We start from the raw sequence: 20,486 nt of genomic DNA on the forward strand, positions 1-20,486 counted from the left end.
TAGACTACAATGGGACGAAGTCGATAACGCATTCAGGGCGAATTGTCCCCACCCTAAAACGGTATTAGAGAGTTAAAGATGGCGCAGCGAAGCCGGCCGATTCGGCTAGTTTTGTTAAAATTTTTGGCAAAATCCATGGTTGTGGGTTCCCAAGACTCGGCCCGGTCGAACTTATGACACTTCTACTTGTTGATGATAAAAATTTGCATTTTCATGAAAAAGCCAGAAATTTATATAGCAGCCCTCGTATAAAAGATTTCTCTGAAATTTCAATCTATGACTTGAATAAGGCTTCTCGGTTAGCCTAAAAAGTATGATCCGGATCGATTATATATAGATAATCAAGATAGCGATCGATCGCGTAAAGTTAGCCCCTCGAATTGTCGCACAGATACTTATTTTTGATGTAGGTCATTGGGGATTGCAAAAGGCTCATATCGCTTCAGATTTGTCTCCTATATAAAGTGGTTCTTCGGCTTGACTTCTCGGATCACCAAATGCTGCAAACATAAGCTGATTGGGCTGATGTTTGCAGCATTGCGACTTCCAATGAACGTTCCGAGTATGATCGCAAACGGTGTATAACCTGATATGGGGCTCATATAAACCGATATCTCGATTTGACATCTTGAGTGCCGGGAAGTCGCAATTGTTATCCGATTTTGGCGAAATTTTGCACGAAGTTCATATTAAAGCCATATAAGCCGATCAACCGAATATTCCTCTCTGGCCCCTAGAAGCTTTTATTTTTGCCTGGCTTGGCAGAAATTTCATACGTTAAGAACCAACGAATTTCATTTTGTGTTAACTTTTAACGGAATCCATGATGGAGCATTCCTAAGATTCGACCCGGCCGAACTTATCACTGGTTAGCACTTGTTATTTGTCACTTCTTTACCATATATCATGCTTAAGTCAAGTGAAAGGGAATTTTAATGAGAGTGGTTTTTAGGGGGCCATCGCACCAGACCTTCCAAATCAGGTTGTGTGTGTGTGTGTGCGCGCTTGTGTCAATGTCAGTGAATATCATAACGATATGAATATGAAATGGTTGCAAAACACAATGGTTCACATTTCAAAGGATTTTAGCGATTTGCAAATGTCCTTGCCAAGGGGGGTGACTTAAACATATTGGGTTGCCCAAAAAGTAATTGGGGATTTTTCATATAGTCGGCGTTGACAAATTCTTTCAACGGCTTGTGACTTTGTAATTGCATTCATTCTTCTGTCAGTTGTCAGCTGTTACTTTTAGCTTGCTTTAGAAAAAAAGTGTAAAAAAAAGTATATTTGATTAAAGTTCATTCTAAGTTTTATTAAAAATGCATTTACTTTCTTTTAAAAAATCCGCAATTACTTTTTGGGCAACCCAATATTTCGACATATAAACATTGGTGGTTGGGATTGAGCTGAAAGAAAACTGTGAACATGTGTTGGGATAACTTGAGGACAAATATTGAGTTGAGAGAGATCATCACATATGGTGATGCGAGAACATTTAAAGAATCAATGCCATCAAGTTTGCAATATGGCTATAAATTAAATTTTTCATCTTTGTTATTGTAAAAATTTAAATTTTGATGTCCTTCTTCTCTGTCTTTCTTTGCAGATCTTCTTGTTATAACTCTCATTACTTTGATTCTCCAAAATGTACCACCGCATACCAAATAATGAGCCATGTTCATAATGAATGCCATAAATTTTCATAAGAATGCAACGAATTTTTTGAAAATATTATTTCCCTTCAAAAAGGTTATAATAAAATTAAAAAATCGTTTAAAAATCAAAAGATAGTTCCTTTTTTTCTAAAAAAAAGGATATCAAAGGAAAAAGGAAAGAAAACCAATATCAAAAGATTTTTCATAATCCCTCCCCCGTAAATGTTGAAAAGCCTTGGAAATTTCTCGAATTTTGCGGTTGCCGGCATATGACTTGAACTTTTTCTTGCCTTCGCCCTTTATCCGTTTTTCAGACAAGGACCTACTTTACCACGTTAACAGGCAACTCAGCATATAACTGCTACCACGTATCGAAGAACAAAAAAAAAAAAAAAAAAAAAACAAGCAGAAGATGCCAGCAATTAAGCGTAGAAGATTAGCAACAATTATGCTAATTTTGTTCTATATCAGCATGGAACATGGAATATTCACGGTAGCCACAGCATCAAAAGTCAAAACGAAAACAAAAAGTAAATCCTTAACGACGGCTGCTGGAGGAGGAGGTGGAGGAGGCGTAGCAGGAGCAACATCGGCATCCGCATTAGTGTCAGCTTCCGGAAAATTAGCCGAAAATAAAATGGCCAATATAAATGGTCATCTCTTGGACATGACAAGCTCGACACTGTCCTTGTCAATGAAAAAGTTTGCAAATTTACATAGTCTGACAGCGGGTGGTGGCGGCGGTGATGGTGTCGATGTGGTGGCAATTCAAAGTCCTGCCAATTTTGCTGCAGAAGCCGCGAATAGACACCATCCACGCTCTAAACAAAGGCCATTGTTGAGCATGAACGAGAAGAGCCAGCCACAAACATCAAAACGCACATTGCGTCAAATTTATGAAGCCAATGATGTAAGGCAAGACTTGGCTTTGTATGACACTCGTAGACAGCAGGAGCAGGAGGATAAACAAAAGTTTCCCAATGCCAATGATTTATCATCGAAACATAGACGAAGGCAGACGGATAAATTTCCCAAAAAGTTTCGCTTATTGAGAGATGTTATGCATGTAGAAGAGCAGCCTATGGGCGATGTGATTGCTCTGCAGCATACCGAGGTAGATGAGGAGGAGAATGATGAGAACCGCCTACCTTTGAATCTACAACAGCTTCATGATGTTCGAAATATCTCCAAACATGGGAAAATTTCAAAAATTCGAGCCTACAATAATTTGCATGTTTTCTTTAAGCCCACGGCCATGGGAGCCCTGGGGGGGAATACCCATTCCAGCAGCACCAACTCGCCCCATAGCATTAAGACAACCATAGCCGCCATCTCCACAACTATCGCTCCCCCCAAGATCACCACATTTGCTTCTCACGTTTTTGGTTTATCACATACCACGGTGGCACCCACAGCTTATAAAACTCACAAAGTGCATGAAATGAAGATGGCGGAAAATCTGCTGGACTCGGTGGACCCAAGTTATCATCATCATCATCATGGCGAGAATGCAAATGCAGAACCTTTAATTTCGCTATTGGGTAGAAGGCCGCCTATTGCCAAGGAGAGCATTGATTTGGATATGAACGATATAAAGGAGGAGAGGGTCAACGCAAAGGCAACAACCAGCAACCAAGACAAAAGCCTCAATGGCTTGGCTCATGGCAAGGATAATGAAAAAGATGCCATAAAAGCAGCGATAATAGGTGAAGTGGGTGACTATCAGCTGGCAGAGGATCAGGGTAAGGATGCTGGTGAAGAAGAGCTAGATGAGGACGAGCATGATGGTGATGAGGATGTTGGGGCAGCTGCTAACAATGCCGATGTGGATGATATCAATGGTTTTGATGCCAGCGAGGATAGTGAGGATGAGGACCCAGACGATGATGATGATGATGATGATGACGTCGATGGAGATGGAGATGACCAGCAGCAGGTTTTGGACGATGATGATGATGATAATGGCAACAATGAAAATGATGGCATGGAGGATACCATCAACCAGGATGATGAAAATACCACCCCTCTTAAGCAACCAGACAACAATGCCTTGCAACAGGAATCAGAAGCAAATGGCCACGATACCAATGATGATGATGGTGATGATGGCGAAGTGACAGATGATGTCTTCGACAATGACTACAGTGACACCGATGATGTCTTCTCCGATTTGTCGGCCTATCAGAATGATGAGGACAATGCTGACACTGACGATGGTGATGACGATGGCGATGGCGATGCCAATGATGCTGATGATGAAGATGTTGTCGATGAAGACCAAGTCAATGCTGCAGATGATGAGGGTGATGATGACACCACCACTTCAAGTCCATTATTGGGCCATAAAAAATTCATTGCCAACACCGAAGATGATGCATCCTCCGATAGCCGACCAGGCAAACGTCCCTATAACAATTTCACTGAAACCTACATCAAGGATAAGAAAAATGAATTGTCATTGGATAATTATCTAAGGAAAACACTACCCATGTCGTCGGTGGTGGTTATGGATCCACCTCCTATGCCCACACCTCCCTCGGTGGAGGTGCTGAAATCAGAGCTCAATATACCCATAACAAAAATCGATCAAAGTCTTTTGGTGGATTTTCATGTGAATGCCAAAAATCATTCCATGTCCTTGGAGGAACAGGATTTGGATTTTCTGGCCAACAATCTGTTGAAAAGTGCCAACAACAATAATGATACCCTTACTTTGGAATCCACCAAAGATTATCCCTCCATAGATGATCCCAACCAGGAGCCTCAAATATCGGCCAGCACCAGTGTTGGTGGCATCAATCTGGAACATCAACCCCAAGGCTCTATGTATGAAAAGGAGGAAATTAATTTCAACGACTCCGATGATTCAGCCACTCTGTCCAAAGATCTTACCATGGAAGATGATGGTTATGGCACCAGTGATAATGCCCATGCCAATGGCTTCCCATTGACTGATGCTGAAACGGATAATGATTCGGAGATTGACACCTTGGGTGTAGACATTGCAGCCGACTCTGAATCGGAGGATTCCAATCCATTTCTCGAAGGTGTGGTGGATGCTGCCAATGCCGATGAAATCTATGATTGGGATGAGATATCCCGCAGCAATCGTCGCAATTTGATGAGAGGTCGTGATGTGGTTACCAAATTTTTGCAAATCGTTGAAACTCAACACTCTTTGGGTTCCAACTGTGAGGCGGGAACTTCATTGAATTTAGGCGAAGGTGTTGTCGACCGCTATGCTCAGGATCGTTTTCGCATTGAGGCTGAGGTAGCGGTGAATCGAGCGAATATGTTGACCAGGTAAGTTTGTTTAACAGTTAGCTGACAAGTTTTTTTTAAATTTTATTTTATTGGTCAGAACGAATTTTCTATGATGACAATCGATTTGTAATCGATTTCCAATGAATCGATATTATCTTATCAATCGATTATACTCGATAATCCACTAAACCCAGAAATCGATTTTAGCTTGGTTATAGATTTTAGTTCGATAATCGATTACCAAACCTATTTTGGTAATCGTTTTTTATTTGGTGTCAAATAAAGTTTGGTAATCGATTTTACTTCACAAATCAGTATTCATTTTGTATCGGAACCGATTTAAACTTGGAAATTGAGTTAACTTTGGTAATCGAATTAAGGTAGCTGGTAGATCAGATTTAGATATAGCTCCCATATATATTTTTCATCCGATATGGCCTTTTAAGGCTGTAGAAGCCACAATGTTTGTTCGATCTTTAAAAATATGGCATGGACCGTTTTATTCAACGTCCTCATATGTGTGCAAAGTTTCATAAAAATCGATTCAGATTTAGATATAGCTCCCATATATAACTTTCGTCCGATTTGACCTATAAAGGCAGTAGAAGGCGCAATTTTCGTCCGATCTTTACAAAATTTCGCACGAAGTGCTTTTTGCGACGTCGTAATATGTGTGCAAAATTTCATCATTATCGCATCAAATTTATATATAGCTCTCATATATATCTTTCATCCGATATGAACTTTTAAGGCTGTAGAAGGCACAATTTTCGTCCGATCTTTAAAAAATATGGCATGGGCCGTTTCATTCAACGTCCTCATATGTGTGCAAAATTTCATCATAATCGGTTCAGATTTACATATAGCTCCCATATATAACTTTCGTCCGATTTGACCTATAAAGGCAGTAGAAGGCACAATTTTCGTCCGATCTTTACAAAATTTGGCACGAAGTAGTTTTTGTGACGTCCCAATATGTGTTCACAATTTCATCATAATAGGATCAGATTTATATATAGCTCCCATGTATATCTTTCATCCGATATGCACTTTTAAAGCTGTAGTAGCCACAATATTGGTCCGATCTTAACAAAATTTGGCATGGGCTGTTTTTTTCAACGTCCTCATATGTGTGCAAAGTTTCATAAAAATCGGTCTAGATTTAGATATAGCTCCCATATATATTTTTCATCCGATATGGCCTTTTAAGGCTGTAGAAGCCACATTTTTTGTCCAATCTTTAACAAATTTGGCATGAAATGTTTCGTATGACGTCTTAATATGTGTGCAAAATTTCATCTAAATCGGTTCAGATTTAGATATGGCTCCCATATATATCTTACATCCGATATGCACTTTTAAAGCTGTAGTAGCCACAATATTGGTCCGATCCTTACGAAATTTGGCATGGGCCGTTTTATTCAACGTCCTCATATGTGTGCAAAGTTTCATAAATCGGTTCAGATTTACATATAGCTCCCATATATAACTTTCATCCGATTTGAACTAAAAAGGCAGTAGAAGGCACAATTTTCGTCCGATCTTTAAAAAATTTGGCACGAATTGTTTTTTGCGACGTTCTAATATGTGTGCAAAATTTCATAATAATCGGGTCAGATTTAGATATAGCTCCCATATATATTTTTGATCCGATATGGCCTTTTAAGGCCGTATAAGACACAATTTTGGTCCGATCTTTAAAAATTATGGCATGGGCCGTTTTATTCAACGTCCTCATATGTGTGCAAAGTTTCATCAAAATCGGTCTAGATTTAGATATAGCTCCCATATATAACTTTCGTTCGATTTGACCTATAAAGACAGTAGAGGGCATAATTTTCGTCCGATCTTTACAAACTTTGGCACGAAGTGCTTTTTGCGACGTCCCAATATGTGTGCAAAATTTCATCATAATCGGTTCAGATTTACATATAGCTCCCATATATATCTTTCATCCGATATGCCTTTTTAAAGCTGTAGTAGCCACAATTTTGATCCCATCCTTACAAAATTTGGCATGGGGTGTTTTCTTCAACGTTCTCATACGTGTGCAAAGTTTCATTAAAATCGGTCCAGATTTAAATATAGCTCCCATATATAACTTTCGTCCGATTTGACCTGTAAAGGCAGTAGAAGGCACAATTTTGGTCCAATCTTTACCAAATTTGGAATGAAATGTTTCGTATGACGTCTTAATATGTGTGCAAAATTTCATCTAAATCGGTTCAGATTTAGATATAGCTCCCATATATAACTTTCATCCGATTTGAACTAAAAAGGCAGTAGACGGCATAATTTTCGTCCGATCTTTATAAACTTTGGCACGAAGTGCTTTTTGTGACGTCCCAATATGTGTGCAAAATTTCATCATAATCGGTTCAGATTTACATATAGCTCCCATATATATCTTTCATCCGATATGATCTTTTAAGGCTATAGAAGGCACAATTTTAATCCGATCTTTACAAACTTTGGCACGAAGTGCTTTTTGCGACGTCCCAATATGTGTGGAAAATTTCATAATAATCGGATCAGATTTAGATATAGCTCCCATATATATTTTTCATCCGATATGGCCTTTTAAGGCCGTAGAAACCACAATTTTGGTCCGATCTTTAAAAAATATGGCATGGGCCGATTTATTCAACGTCCTCATATGTGTGCAAAGTTTCATAAAAATCGATTCAGATTTAGATATAGCTCCCATATATAACTTTCGTCCGATTTGACCTATAAAGGCAGTAGAAGGCATAATTTTCGTCCGATCTTTATAAACTTTGGCACGAAGTGCTTTTTGTGACGTCCCAATATGTGTGCAAAATTTCATCATAATCGGTTCAGATTTACATATAGCTCCCATATATATCTTTCATCCGATATGATCTTTTAAGGCTATAGAAGGCACAATTTTAATCCGATCTTTACAAACTTTGGCACGAAGTGCTTTTTGCGACGTCCCAATATGTGTGGAAAATTTCATAATAATCGGATCAGATTTAGATATAGCTCCCATATATATTTTTCATCCGATATGGCCTTTTAAGGCCGTAGAAACCACAATTTTGGTCCGATCTTTAAAAAATATGGCATGGGCCGTTTTATTCAACGTCCTCATATGTGTGCAAAGTTTCATAAAAATCGATCCAGATTAAGATATAGCTCCCATATATAACTTTCGTCCGATTTGAACTATAAAGGCAGCAGAAGGCATAATTTTCGTCCGATCTTTACAAAATTTGGTACGAATTGCTTTTTGTAACGTCTTAATATGTGTGCAAAATTTCATCATAATCGGTCTAGATTTAGATATAGCTCCCTTATATATTTTTCATCCGATATGGCCTTTTAAGGCTGTAGAAACCACAACTTTGGTCCGATCTATACAAAAATGTACATGGGATTGTTTAATTGACATCCCAATACGTGTGCAAAATTTCATCAAAATCGATCGATTAGATAAAACTCCTCTATATATCTTTTATGCGTTTCGACTTTTAAGGCTGTAGAAGCCACAATTTTTGGTACGATCTTAAGAAAGTCGTATAAGTTTCTATTCAATATTTCAATAGGTATGCAAAATTAAAGTCTGACTAAATTTGGATATAAGTGCTATCTATTAAAATTATTACGTTTTCTCGGTGGTGTAGGGTATTATATAGTCGGCTCTGCCCGACGTTTGCCTTTCCTTACTGGTTTTTGACTGAATTCGAAGATATAGTCTGCAGCTCACGTTTAAATCGATTTATTGATGAGTAAGTTTGATGTGCATGTTATCTCAAGAAATTTCCCAGGCAATTAGCCTCTACTCTATTTCCTTTTGGCTACTTCAAACTTGACCGCGGTGGCCATACGAACGAAGTCGAGTTCCATTGATTAATGTTTCGAATGTACTTCGAACCGATGACACAGTTTCTAAAAAAAATGTGAAAGGTTTACATTTTATTCAAAAAAAAAATTTCAAGTCCTTATTGAAAGACCCTATAATTGCCATATAGGCTTTCGTTCCGATATGAAAACTAAATAATGGATTCTCTATGGCTTATTAAAGAAACATTCTACTCTTTCTGCAACCATGTTCTGATTTTCTTGGTCTTTTTCCAAAATACTGTTTATATTTTCCATGTAAAAAGTTTAGTTTTCTCTAAACTCTAGACTCTTGGTTTTCTCTAAACTAAGACAGAACAAGAATTTTTATGTGGTTTTTCATTTGTGCTAACACCAATACTAATACAAAGGTCTCAGAGCATGGCCGGCTATAGAAAACTGAAAAACTCAAATATACCAAATTAAAAAGTTCAATAAATCTTTGCTTCTAGTTACTTTTAATAAAATTATAGCTTTTATCTTTCTGAGGAAAAAAGAATCCCCATTTATGTCCCTCATCTTTGTTGGTGATAACAGATTTAAGTTATTTAATTTCGAATACAAGCTAAAGCTAACTTATAATGCATTTTATCTGATGTTCGCTTTTCTTAAATAAGTTTTTAGAAACTTTGCCCTAATGGCATAATGCACGCCATCCATATTGACTATGGCCTTATGGTGATAGTTTTTTTGGTCGACTAAATTTTCATTACACAAAAGCCAAACTTAGGGTTTTCAGCCAACTAAAAAAAACGATAAGGAGACCAAAATGTTAAAAAGCAAATAGGGAACAACGAAAAAAAGCACAAGCAGCAATATTGAAAGCATCATAAGATTATTTTACGCTTTGACAGTTTTCCTTTGGGTTTGGTATTGAATAAACTCGTTATGGGTTTTATTTATAGTCTTGCTGTTGCTGAAACTAAGAATAGTGTGCTGGAAGCAGAAAATGTGAAAAAGCATAAATAAGGTAGACCATAAGGTTAAAGAAACATTGAAGAGTTGGTAAAAATCAAGAAAACAAGTAAAAAGGCATTACTTTTGGCCGGGCCGAACATTGGATATCCTCCACCTCAGGTATATAAGTGAACCACCTTTCTTCAAAATATTGGCCTTTTTAGTAGCTATATGTAAAAATAAACCGATCTAAACCCTATAAGACAGGGATATCGAAAAGCCCAACATAAGTCAGTGTTTCAAAATTCATTGAAATCGGATTATAAATGCGCATTTTATGGGGCCAAAACTTTAAACCGAGATATCGGTCTATATGGCAGCTATATTCAAATCTGAAGCGATCTGAGCCAAATTTAAGGAAGATATCGAAGGGGCTAACACAACTCTCTGTGCCAAATTTCAACGACATCGGACAATAAATGCGACTTTTATGGGCCCAAAACCTTAAATCGAGAGATCGGTCTATATGACAGCTATATCCAAATCTGGACCGATCTATGCCATATTGCAGAAGTATGTCGAGGGGCTTTACTTAACTCTCTGTCCCAAATTTCGGCAACATCGGACAATAAATGCCCAATACCTTAAATCAAGAGATCGGTCTATATGACAGCTATATCCAAATCCGGACCGATCTGGGCCTTATTGCAGAAGTATGTTGAAGGGCCTAACTCAACTCACTGTCCCAAATTTCGTCGATATCGGACAATAAATGCGACTTTTATGGGCCCAAAACCTTAAATCGAGATATAGAGTGATGGGTCTATATGGCAGCTATATCCAAATCCGGACCGATCTGGACCAAATTTAAGAAGGATATCGAAGGGCCTAACACAACTCAATGTCTCAAATCCCGGCAACATCGGACAGTAAATGCGCCTTATATGGGCTCAAGACCTTAAATCGAGAAATCGGTCTATATGACAGCTATATCCAAATCTGGACCTATCTGAACCAAATTGACGAAGGATGTCGAGGGGCCGAACACAACTCGCTGTCTTAAATTTCAGTAAAATCGGATAATAAATGTGACTTTTATGGGCCTAAGACCCTAAATCGGAGGGTCGGTCTATATGGCAGCTATATCCAAATCTGGACCGATCTGGGCCAAATTGAAGAAAGACGTCGAAGTGCCTAACTCAACTCACTGTCTCAAATTTCAGATAAATCGGATAATAAATGTGGCTTTTATGGGCCTAAGACCCTAAATTGGCGGAGCGGTCTATATGGGGGCTATACAAAGATATGGTCCGATAAAGCCCATCTTTGAACCTAATCTGCTTATAAACAAAAAAAAGTACCTGTGCAAAGTTTCAGCTCAATTTCTCTATTTTTAAAGACAGTAGCATGATTTCAACAGACGGACGGACGGCAGACGGATGGACGGACGGCAGACGGATGGACGGACAGACGGACGGACATGGCTAAATGGACTTAGATTGTTACGACGATCAAGAATATATATACTTTATAGGGTTGGTGATGGGTATAAAAACACCAGTCAAAGAAAATCACCACTTCCAAAATGTCAGACAAATCGAATAATGATTGCGCCCTCCAGAGGCTCAAAAAGTCGAACGGGGAGATCGGTTTATATCGCATCTATATCAGGTTATATACCGAACTAGCTGACCCGGGCCCGCTCCGCTGCGCCTTCTTTTACTTTATATGGAACAAAAGTTTCCTTGGAATATTTATTTTCGATACTTCATTTCAGCCCGATATTCTCATGATGTCTGATTTAGTGGTGTTTTCGGGGGAGAGGTGGTCCCCCAGATACTTGGCCCTGAAAAAATATCAGCATCATGCTCTTCTCTCAAATGCCATTTATTTAAACCCCATATTGCCATTGGCTTAAGAGGAGTTTACAGGATGAGGCGTCTCCCAAACAAATGGCCCTAAAATAGGTTATCAAATTCGTTTTCTAATCTCAAATACATTTCATTTGAGCCACATATTGGTATGGTGGAAAAATGTTGACCCTTTGGGGGGTTTTTTGGGAAAGGGGTGATACCCTAAATACAATACATAGTCTTACATTTGGATATCAAGTACGTATTCTACTCCCAAATACCTTTATTTGAGCCCCATATTGCGATGGTCACTAAAAAATTGCTGTTTGTGGGGTACTTTGGGAAAGGGGTAGACCCCTAGAAAATTGGTCCTGAAAATGGGTATCAATTCTTGCTCTACCTCCCAATACCTTTCATTTAAGCCCCACATTGACATGGTCGGTAAATATGCTCAATTTAGGGGTGTTTTGGGGATTAGGGTGGTACCCCAAACACTAAGCCCTGAAAATATATCAGCAATGTGCTCTATTCTCATATATCTATATATCATTTATTTGAACCCAATATTGCCATTGCCTTCAAAATTGGAGATCAAATTCGTTTTCTAATCTCATTTAAACTCCTTATTGCGAAAGTCAGCAAATATGTCCGGTTTGGGATATTGTCCCTAAAAACTATGAATATTTAGTTCACCTCTCTTGAAGACCCAAATTGTCTTGGTGAGCAAATACGTCCTATTTCGGGGATTGTTATGGTGGTGGGACGTCCGCTAGACACTTGGACCCGAATGTTGATGTCAGATTCATGGTTTACTCCCAAATACCTTTAATGTGAGCCCCATATATCCATGACGGGCCTGGTGGTGTTTTGGGGGATGGGCGGCCACTCAGTGAGTTGGCCTTGAAAATATATATCGGATTCGTGTTCCACTTTAAAAACCCTCTTATTTGAGCCTCATATTGCAAAAGTCAAAAAATACTTACTATTTGGGTGGGGTTGTGGGGGTGGGGTGGCCCCATAGACACTTTTCCCCAATATTGATATCAGATTCCTACTTTACACCCAAACACCTTTCATTTGAGCCCCATATTGCTATGGTCGTAAATTTGTCCCCTTTGGGGGATGTTTTTGGTGAGAGGCAGCCCCCCAAACACTTGGTCCCATATTTGGATATCAGATTCATATTCTACATTCAAATACCTTTTATTTAAACCCCTTATTCCCATGGTCAGTAAATAATTCCTGTTTGGGGGTGTTTTGCGAAAGGGGTGGACCCCCAGAAACGTGGTCGTACATTTGGATATCAGATTGGTATTCGTCTCGCAAATGCCTTTCATTTGAGGCCCATATTACCATGGTCGGTAAATATGTCCGATTTAGGGTTATTTTGGGGCTTGGGGTGGTCCCCCTAGCACTTGGTCCGACAATTGGATATCAGATACGTTTTTATACCCTCCACCATAAGATAGGGGGTTTACTAATATCGTCATTCTGTTTGTAACTACTCGAAATATACGTCAGAGACCCCATAAAGTATATATATTTTTGATCGTCGCGACATTTTATGTCGATCTAGCCAAGTCCGTCCGTCTGTCCGTCCGTCCGTCCGTCTGTCTGTCGAAAGCACGCTAACTTCCGAAGGAGTAAAGCTAGCCGCTTGAAATTTTGCACAAATACTTCTAATTAGCGTAGGTCGGTTGGTATTGTAAATGGGTCATATCGGTCCATGTTTTGATATAGCTGCCATATAAACCGATCTTGGGTCTTGACTTCTTGAGCCTCTAGAGTGCGCAATTCTTATCCGATTGGAATGAAATTTTGCACGACGTGTTTTGCTATGATATCCAACAACTGTGCCAAGTATGGTTCAAATCGGTACATAACCTGATATAGCTGCCATATAAACCGATCTTGGGTCTTGACTTCTTGAGCCTCTAGATTGCGCAATTCTTATGCGATTGGAATGAAATTTTGCACGACGTGTTTTTTTATGATATCCAACAACTGTGCCAAGTATGGTTCAAATCGGTCCATAACCTGATATACCTGCCATATAAACCGATCTTGGGTCTTGACTTCTTGAGCCTCTAGAGTGCGCAATTATTATCCGATTTGGCTTAAATTTTGCAAGACGTATTTTATTCTTACTTTCACCAACCGTGTCAAATATGGTTCAAATCGGTTTATAACCTGATATAGCTGTCATATAAACCGATCTGGGATCTTGACTTCTTGAGCCTCTAGAGGTCGCAATTATTATCCGATTTGATTGAAATTTTGAATTTGTAAATTTCGGATCCTCTCATGACCATCAACATACGTGTTTATTATGATCTAAATCGGTCTATAGCCCGATACAGCTCCTATATAAATCGATCTCTCTATTTTACTTCTTGGGCCCACAAAAGGCGCAATTCTTATTCGTATTGGCTGACATTTTACACAGGTCTCCAACATGTAATAATATAATAATAGTAGAGCAACTCTTTTCTTATATCCTTTTTGCCTAAGAAGAGATGCCGGGAAAGGAACTCGACAAATGCGATCCATGGTGGAGGGTATATAAGATTCGGCCCGGCCGAACTTAGCACGCTTTTACTTGGTTTATCCTAAATACCTTTCATTTGAGTCCCATATTGTTGTGATTGGTCTAAATTTATGTTTGGAAGGTTTTAGGGTGGGGCGGCCCCCCTTGGTACCCCATCCAAAATTTGGATACCAAATTATTATTTTTAGGGTACTATATAAGAGCACACAAAATTTGGCTTAAATCGCACCACCCATCTCCGAGATCTGGCGTTTCTGAAAATTAGGGTAAGGGGGAGGGTCCGCTCCCCCTTCAGATATCAAAAATGTAGTACCATATATTCACCACGGGGTCATTATGCACTATTTGTAAAAATTGCAAGAGAATCGGTTCAGTCGTTTGTGAGTCTATAAGGAACACACAAACAAACAAACAAACAAACCAACAAACAAACAAACAAACCCACAAACACAAATTGATTTTTATATTAAAGATGGGGTTTTAGAGGCATATTTCGAGGTGTTACAAATAGAATGACGATATTAGTATGCCACCATCCTATGGTGGCATACTAATCCGGTACGTCCATGGCTCCTGAATTGAGGCAATATGAATCTTGCCCTTGCTGATTTTCTCCAATGAAGACCTTAGTCAGCACAAATATTGGGGGTCCTAAAAACTTGCATTCTTTGGAGTTTGGATTTATAAATTCGAAAGAACGCGCTAACAACAGCTTTTCCTTTGAGTTTTCCGATAATTTTGGATTCTCATTTAAAATTTTTCCAAATATACTCCACCACTTCATTAAGGCTATCTGTTTTTCCCTCTGAATCTTGCATTTCTTTAACATTGCACTATCTTTGCCATTGCATTTTTCAAGTGTCATCATTATCTACTCAATTTGTTTTCGAAATTCAAAAGTTTCCATAGCAATTTAAGAATGACATCGTTTTCTAAGCGTACGACTACAATGACACACAGTTCTACTGTTCTTGTCTGGCATGTTTATTGTTTTGCCATGGAATAAATTTGAATTGGAACGATTTCAAAGGATTCTTTTGCTTTGCTGTGGCTTTGCCTGTTTGTGTGGTGTTATTTAGTCAGTCAGTCAGCCTTCTGTTGTGGTTTTGTTTCGAAATGAGAGACAACATACATAACACAACCATGCACTATGCACTACTACTTCATTTTAGAAATCCTTTTTTTTCAAAGTTGCTGTATTTATCTGCTCACAAGTCTAGCGTTTCAAGGACCCTTTAATAAAGAGCATACAAATTCAAAAGCAGCGCATTCCCACTTCACATTGCTCAAGGGAAATGACATAGAAATAATGTGATGATGTTGTTGTTATCTTAAACATCCAGAGCTGCTTCAAGCCATTGGATGACATGAATAATTTAGTCAAATCTTGATATTAGAAAATGTCTTGCCACACTACAGGTGTTCCCTAGCATCAAAATGCCTAGTAAACCACATTTCGCAGTTCTTGTACAGTTTGTTTTGTTTTGATTTTTCCTAGCATGTGATAACAATTTGGAAATTTTTAAACAATCAACTTTTCAAATTTGTTTTTGAGTATGCAAACTACAGATTTCATAGAGAAGAAGAGTATCAAGTATCAATCTTTGTGGTGGTTTGGTGGTGGCTTGTGTGCAAGCAAAGCATATTTCCAGTGTAGCAGATGATAGATAGAGAAAGAGAGAGTGAGAGTAAGTTTAGCGGAAAACAAGTAAGAGCGTGCTAAGTTCCGCCTGGCCGAATCTTATATACCCTCCACCATGGATCGCATTTGTCGAGCTCTTGCCACGGTATCTCTTTTTAGGCAAACAAAGGATAAAAGAAAAGAATTGCAATGTTATGGGAACAACATCAAGTTACTGTTTATTTCGAACCATAATTGAATTTAATATTGTAGACCATAGTAGAAGTAGTTGTGTAAACTTTCAGCCAAATCTTGTAAAAATTGCGCACTTTAGGGGCTGAAGAAGTAAAATAGGGAGATCGGTTTAAAGAGGAGCTGTATTAGGCAATAAACCGATTAGTGTCATATTCGACACGTATGGTCGTGAGAGAAGCCATTGAAAATTTCAACCAAATCGGATAATACTTGCGCCCTCTAGTGGCTCAAGAAGTCAAGACCCAAGATCGGTTTATATGGCAGCTATATCAAAACATAGACCGATTTGAAACATACTTAGCGCAGTTGTTGGAAGTGATACCAAAACACGTCATGCATTATTTCAGCCAAATCGGATAGGAATTGCTACCTGTAGAAGTTCAAGAAGTCAAGACCCAAGATCGGTTTATATGGCAGCTATATCAGATATGGACCGATTTGAACTATTCTTAACAATGTTGTTGGAAGTCACAACAAAACACCATGTACAAAATTTCAGCCAAATCGGATGAGAATTGCGCCCTCTAGAGGCTCAAGAAGTCAAGACCCAAGATTGGTTTATATGGCAGCTACATTAAAACATAGACCGATTTGAACTATTCTTAACAATGTTGTTGGAAGTCACAACAAAACACCATGTACAAAATTTCAGCCAAATCGGATGAGAATTGCGTCCTCTAGAGGCTCAAGAAGTCAAGACCACAGATCGGTTTATATGGCAGCTATATCAAGTAATTAATCGATTTGAACTATTATTAGCACAGTTGTTGAAAGTCATAACAAAACACGTCATGCAAAATTTCAGCCACATCGGATGAGAATTGCGCCTTCTAGAGGTTCAAGAAGTCAAGACCCCAGATCGGTTTATATGGCAGCTACATCAAAACATAGACCGATTTGAAATATACTTAGCGCAGTTATTGAAAGTCATAACAAAACACCTCATGCAAAATTACAGCCAAATCGGATGAGAATTGCTACCTGTAGAAGCTCAAGAAGTCAAGACCTAAGATCGGTTTATATGGCAGCTATATCAGGTTATTGACCGATTTGAACCATTCTTAATACAGTTGTTGGAAGTCATAACAAAACGCTTTATGCAAAATATCAACCAAATTGGATGAGAATTGCGCCCTCTGGAGGCTTAAGTTGTCAAGACCCCAGATCGGTTTATATGGCAGCTATATCAGGTTATGGACCGATTTGAACCATTCTTAATACAGTTGTTGGAAGTCATAGCAAAACGCTTCATGCAAAATATCAACCAAATCGGATAAGAATTGCGCCCTCTAGAGGCTCAAGAAGTCAAGACCCAAGATCGGTTTATATGGCAGCTATGTCAAAACATTGACCGATTTGAAATATACTTAGCGCAGTTGTTGGAAGTGATACCAAAACACCATGTGCAAAACTTCAGTCAAATCGGATGAGAATTGCGCCTTCTAGAGGCTGAAGAAGTCAAGACCCCAGATCGGTTTATATGGTAGCTATATCAGGTTATTGACCGATTTGAACCATTCTTAATATAGTTGTTGGAAGACATAACAAAACGCTTCATGCAAAATATCAACCAAATTGGATGAGAATTGCGCCCTCTAGAGGCTCAAGAAGTCAAAACCCAAAATCGGTTTATATGGCAGCTATATCAAAACATAGAACGATTTGGCCCATTTACAATCCCAACCGACCTACACTAATAAAATGTATTTGCGCAAAATTGCAAGCGGCTAGCTTTACTCCTTTCGGCAGACAGACGGACGGAAGGACATGGCTAGATCGATATAAAATAACGATCTATTGGGTTGCCCAAAAAGTAATTGCGGATTTTTCATATAGTCGGCGTTGACAAATTTTTTCACAACTTGTGACTCTGTAATTGCATTCTTTCTTCTGTCAGTTATCAGCTGTTACTTTAAGCTTTCTTTAGAAAAAAAGTGTAAAAAAGTATATTTGATTAAAGTTCATTCTAAGTTTTATTAAAAATCCATTCACTTTCTTTTAAAAAATCCGCAATTACTTTTTGGGCAGCCAATAGTTTATGAGGTCTCAGACGTATATTTCGAGGTGTTACAAACAGAATGACGAAATTAGTATACCCCCATCCTATGGTAGAGGGTATAAAAAAGGGTTATTAGAAGAGAAAATTGTTAGTGAGATTATGCTCAGACATTTCATTAGTGGTGGTGACGTACAATGTGGAGACGAGAGTTGTAATCAACTTCTCTTCTCAGATTCATGGAGCTCAGTTCAATACTTTACTGGTGTGAGTAACTATATGGAGACCAGTGTGCATACAAGTGTTGTTGTTGTTCAAGGGTAAACTATGTAGGGTTGGAGATTTGAATGCGAATATAGGGAAGGAAAATATCTTTGGCCCAACACTAGAAAAATTTAGCCGAAGAAACTTCCTATAATGGATTGAGTCTAGTGAACTTCGCTGCGGCAAAGAACATGGTAGTAAACCACACTAGATTCCACCATAGAAAGATTCACAAGGCCACAAGGCTGCCACCCGATCAAATCACGAGTAGTCAAATTAAACATGTTGTGACAGATAAAAGGCATTCAAGCAGCGTACTGTACGATCGATCCGAGGGGCGATCAATTCGTATCGTTACCTTGTTGCATTAGGAGAATCGAAACATGTCTTAGAGTGGCGGGAAACGTAAAATCGGACACTGCACGAAAGCTGAACATCGAAAATCTGCAAACAGAACAGGTGGCAATGGCATACTCCACTCGACTTACCCAATTGCTTGAAGAAAGCACTCCCTGTCCCTATAGTACAGCAGCGCAATGGCAAACCATTGCCACTCTTTAGAAAAAGTCGCTACGAGAGTTGCCTTTTATATTTTGGGATAAAAGAACAAAAACAAATGTTAACCAGTAAGGAAAGGAAAAAGTCGGGCGGTGCCGACTTTATAATACCCTTCACCTACCCTATAAAAACTACAAATGAACCAATTTTGATGGACCTTTGGTAACTGATTCTCTCGAAATTCGACAGGAAGGATTTCCTTATGACTCTCGATGTAACTGATGAATTTCATAAAAATCAGTTCACATTTGGATATAGCTCCCATATATATGTTCGTCCGATTTGCAGTAATACAGCAATTAAATGGTCATCTGTTAACCGATTTCGCAGGAAGAATTTTCTTATAACTCTCCATAGTACTGGTAAATTTCATAGAAATCGGTTCAGATATAGCTCCCATATATATGTTCGTCCGATTTGCAGTAATAACGTAATAAAATGGTCATTTGTTAACTAAATATGGTTCCGATCGGACTGAATTTAGATATAGCTACCATACAGACCTATCTCCCGATAAAGGGTCTGAAGCCCATAAAAGCTTTATTTATTACCCGATTTCGCTGAAATTTGCAACAGTGGGCTATTTTAAGCCTTCCGACATCTTACCTTAATATGGAATAGATCGGTCCGTATTAAGATATAGCTGCCATATAGACCGATCTCCCGATAAGGGACCTGAAGACCATAAAAGCTTTATTTATTACCCGATTTTGTTGAAAATTGAAACAGTGAGTTGCATAAGGCTTCCCGACAACTGATCTAAATATGGTTCAAATCGGACTGTATTAAGATATAGCTGCCATATAGACCGATCTCCCGATAAGGGACCTGAAGGCCATAAAAGCTTTATTTATTACCTGATTTCGCTGAAATTTAAAACAGTCGGTTATTTTAAGCCTACCGACATCTGACCTCAATATGGTACAGATCGGGCTATATTAAAATTTGGCTGCCATATAGGCCGATCTGCAGATTAAGGGTGTGACGACCATAAAAGTTTTATTTATTACCCGATTTTGCTGAAATTTGCAACAGTGGGTTATTTTAAGCCTCCCGACATCTGGCCTACATATTGTTCAGATCGGACTATATTTAGATATAGCTGTCATATAAACCGATCTTCCGATAAGGGGACCGAAACCCTTAAAAACTTTATTTATTACCCGGTTTCGCTGAAATTTGAAACAGTGAGTTTTTCTGAGCCTCACGATATCCGACCTTAATATGGTTCAGATCGGTTTATAATTGGATATATCTACAAAATTGAATAGTGACATATATATTAGACAACTCAATGTCTGGGCCGAATTTGGGTGCATAAGTTATCCAATTTTCACCAGTTTGTGGCGAAAGGGAATTTACATATACACCCGAGGTGGTGGGTATCCAAAGTTCGGCCCGGCCAAACTTAATGCCTTCTTATCTGTTTTCTCTATAATTGACATATCTAAATTTTAGTGAAAACCAAGATTCCTAATGAGCTATGGCCCAGCAAGTAGTGGTAAAAAGGTTGTGCTAGTATTAACTTGGGAAGTCTTTAAAGGACAAGTTGTCAATGGATACTTAAACAGTAAATCGAATTTTACTCCTTCGGCTTTTGAACATGCTCAACGGAAGTGTTGGGGGAAGGAATTCAATGTTCATCCACACCAAGCTTAACATGGAATACACTCAGTCATTACCTTGGTTTTGTTTTAACATTCCCTACTTC

At 38.6% G+C, this 20,486-nt stretch overlaps 1 protein-coding gene across 1 annotated transcript in view; it reads left to right on the plus strand.

Moving 5' to 3' along the window:
• The first annotated feature begins 2,054 nt into the window (after positions 1–2,054).
• Positions 2,055–20,486, plus strand: part of LOC106080749 (uncharacterized) — a 412,271-nt gene continuing 393,839 nt past the window's right edge. The window contains exon 1 of the mRNA XM_013242272.2: positions 2,055–4,958. Coding sequence (XP_013097726.2) covers positions 2,068–4,958 — 2,891 coding nt within the window. The 5' untranslated portion in view covers positions 2,055–2,067. The remainder of the gene's footprint in view (positions 4,959–20,486) is intronic.

This window comes from Stomoxys calcitrans, chromosome 5 (genome assembly GCF_963082655.1).
Source record: "Stomoxys calcitrans chromosome 5, idStoCalc2.1, whole genome shotgun sequence".
NCBI classification, from domain to species: Eukaryota; Metazoa; Arthropoda; class Insecta; order Diptera; family Muscidae; genus Stomoxys; species Stomoxys calcitrans.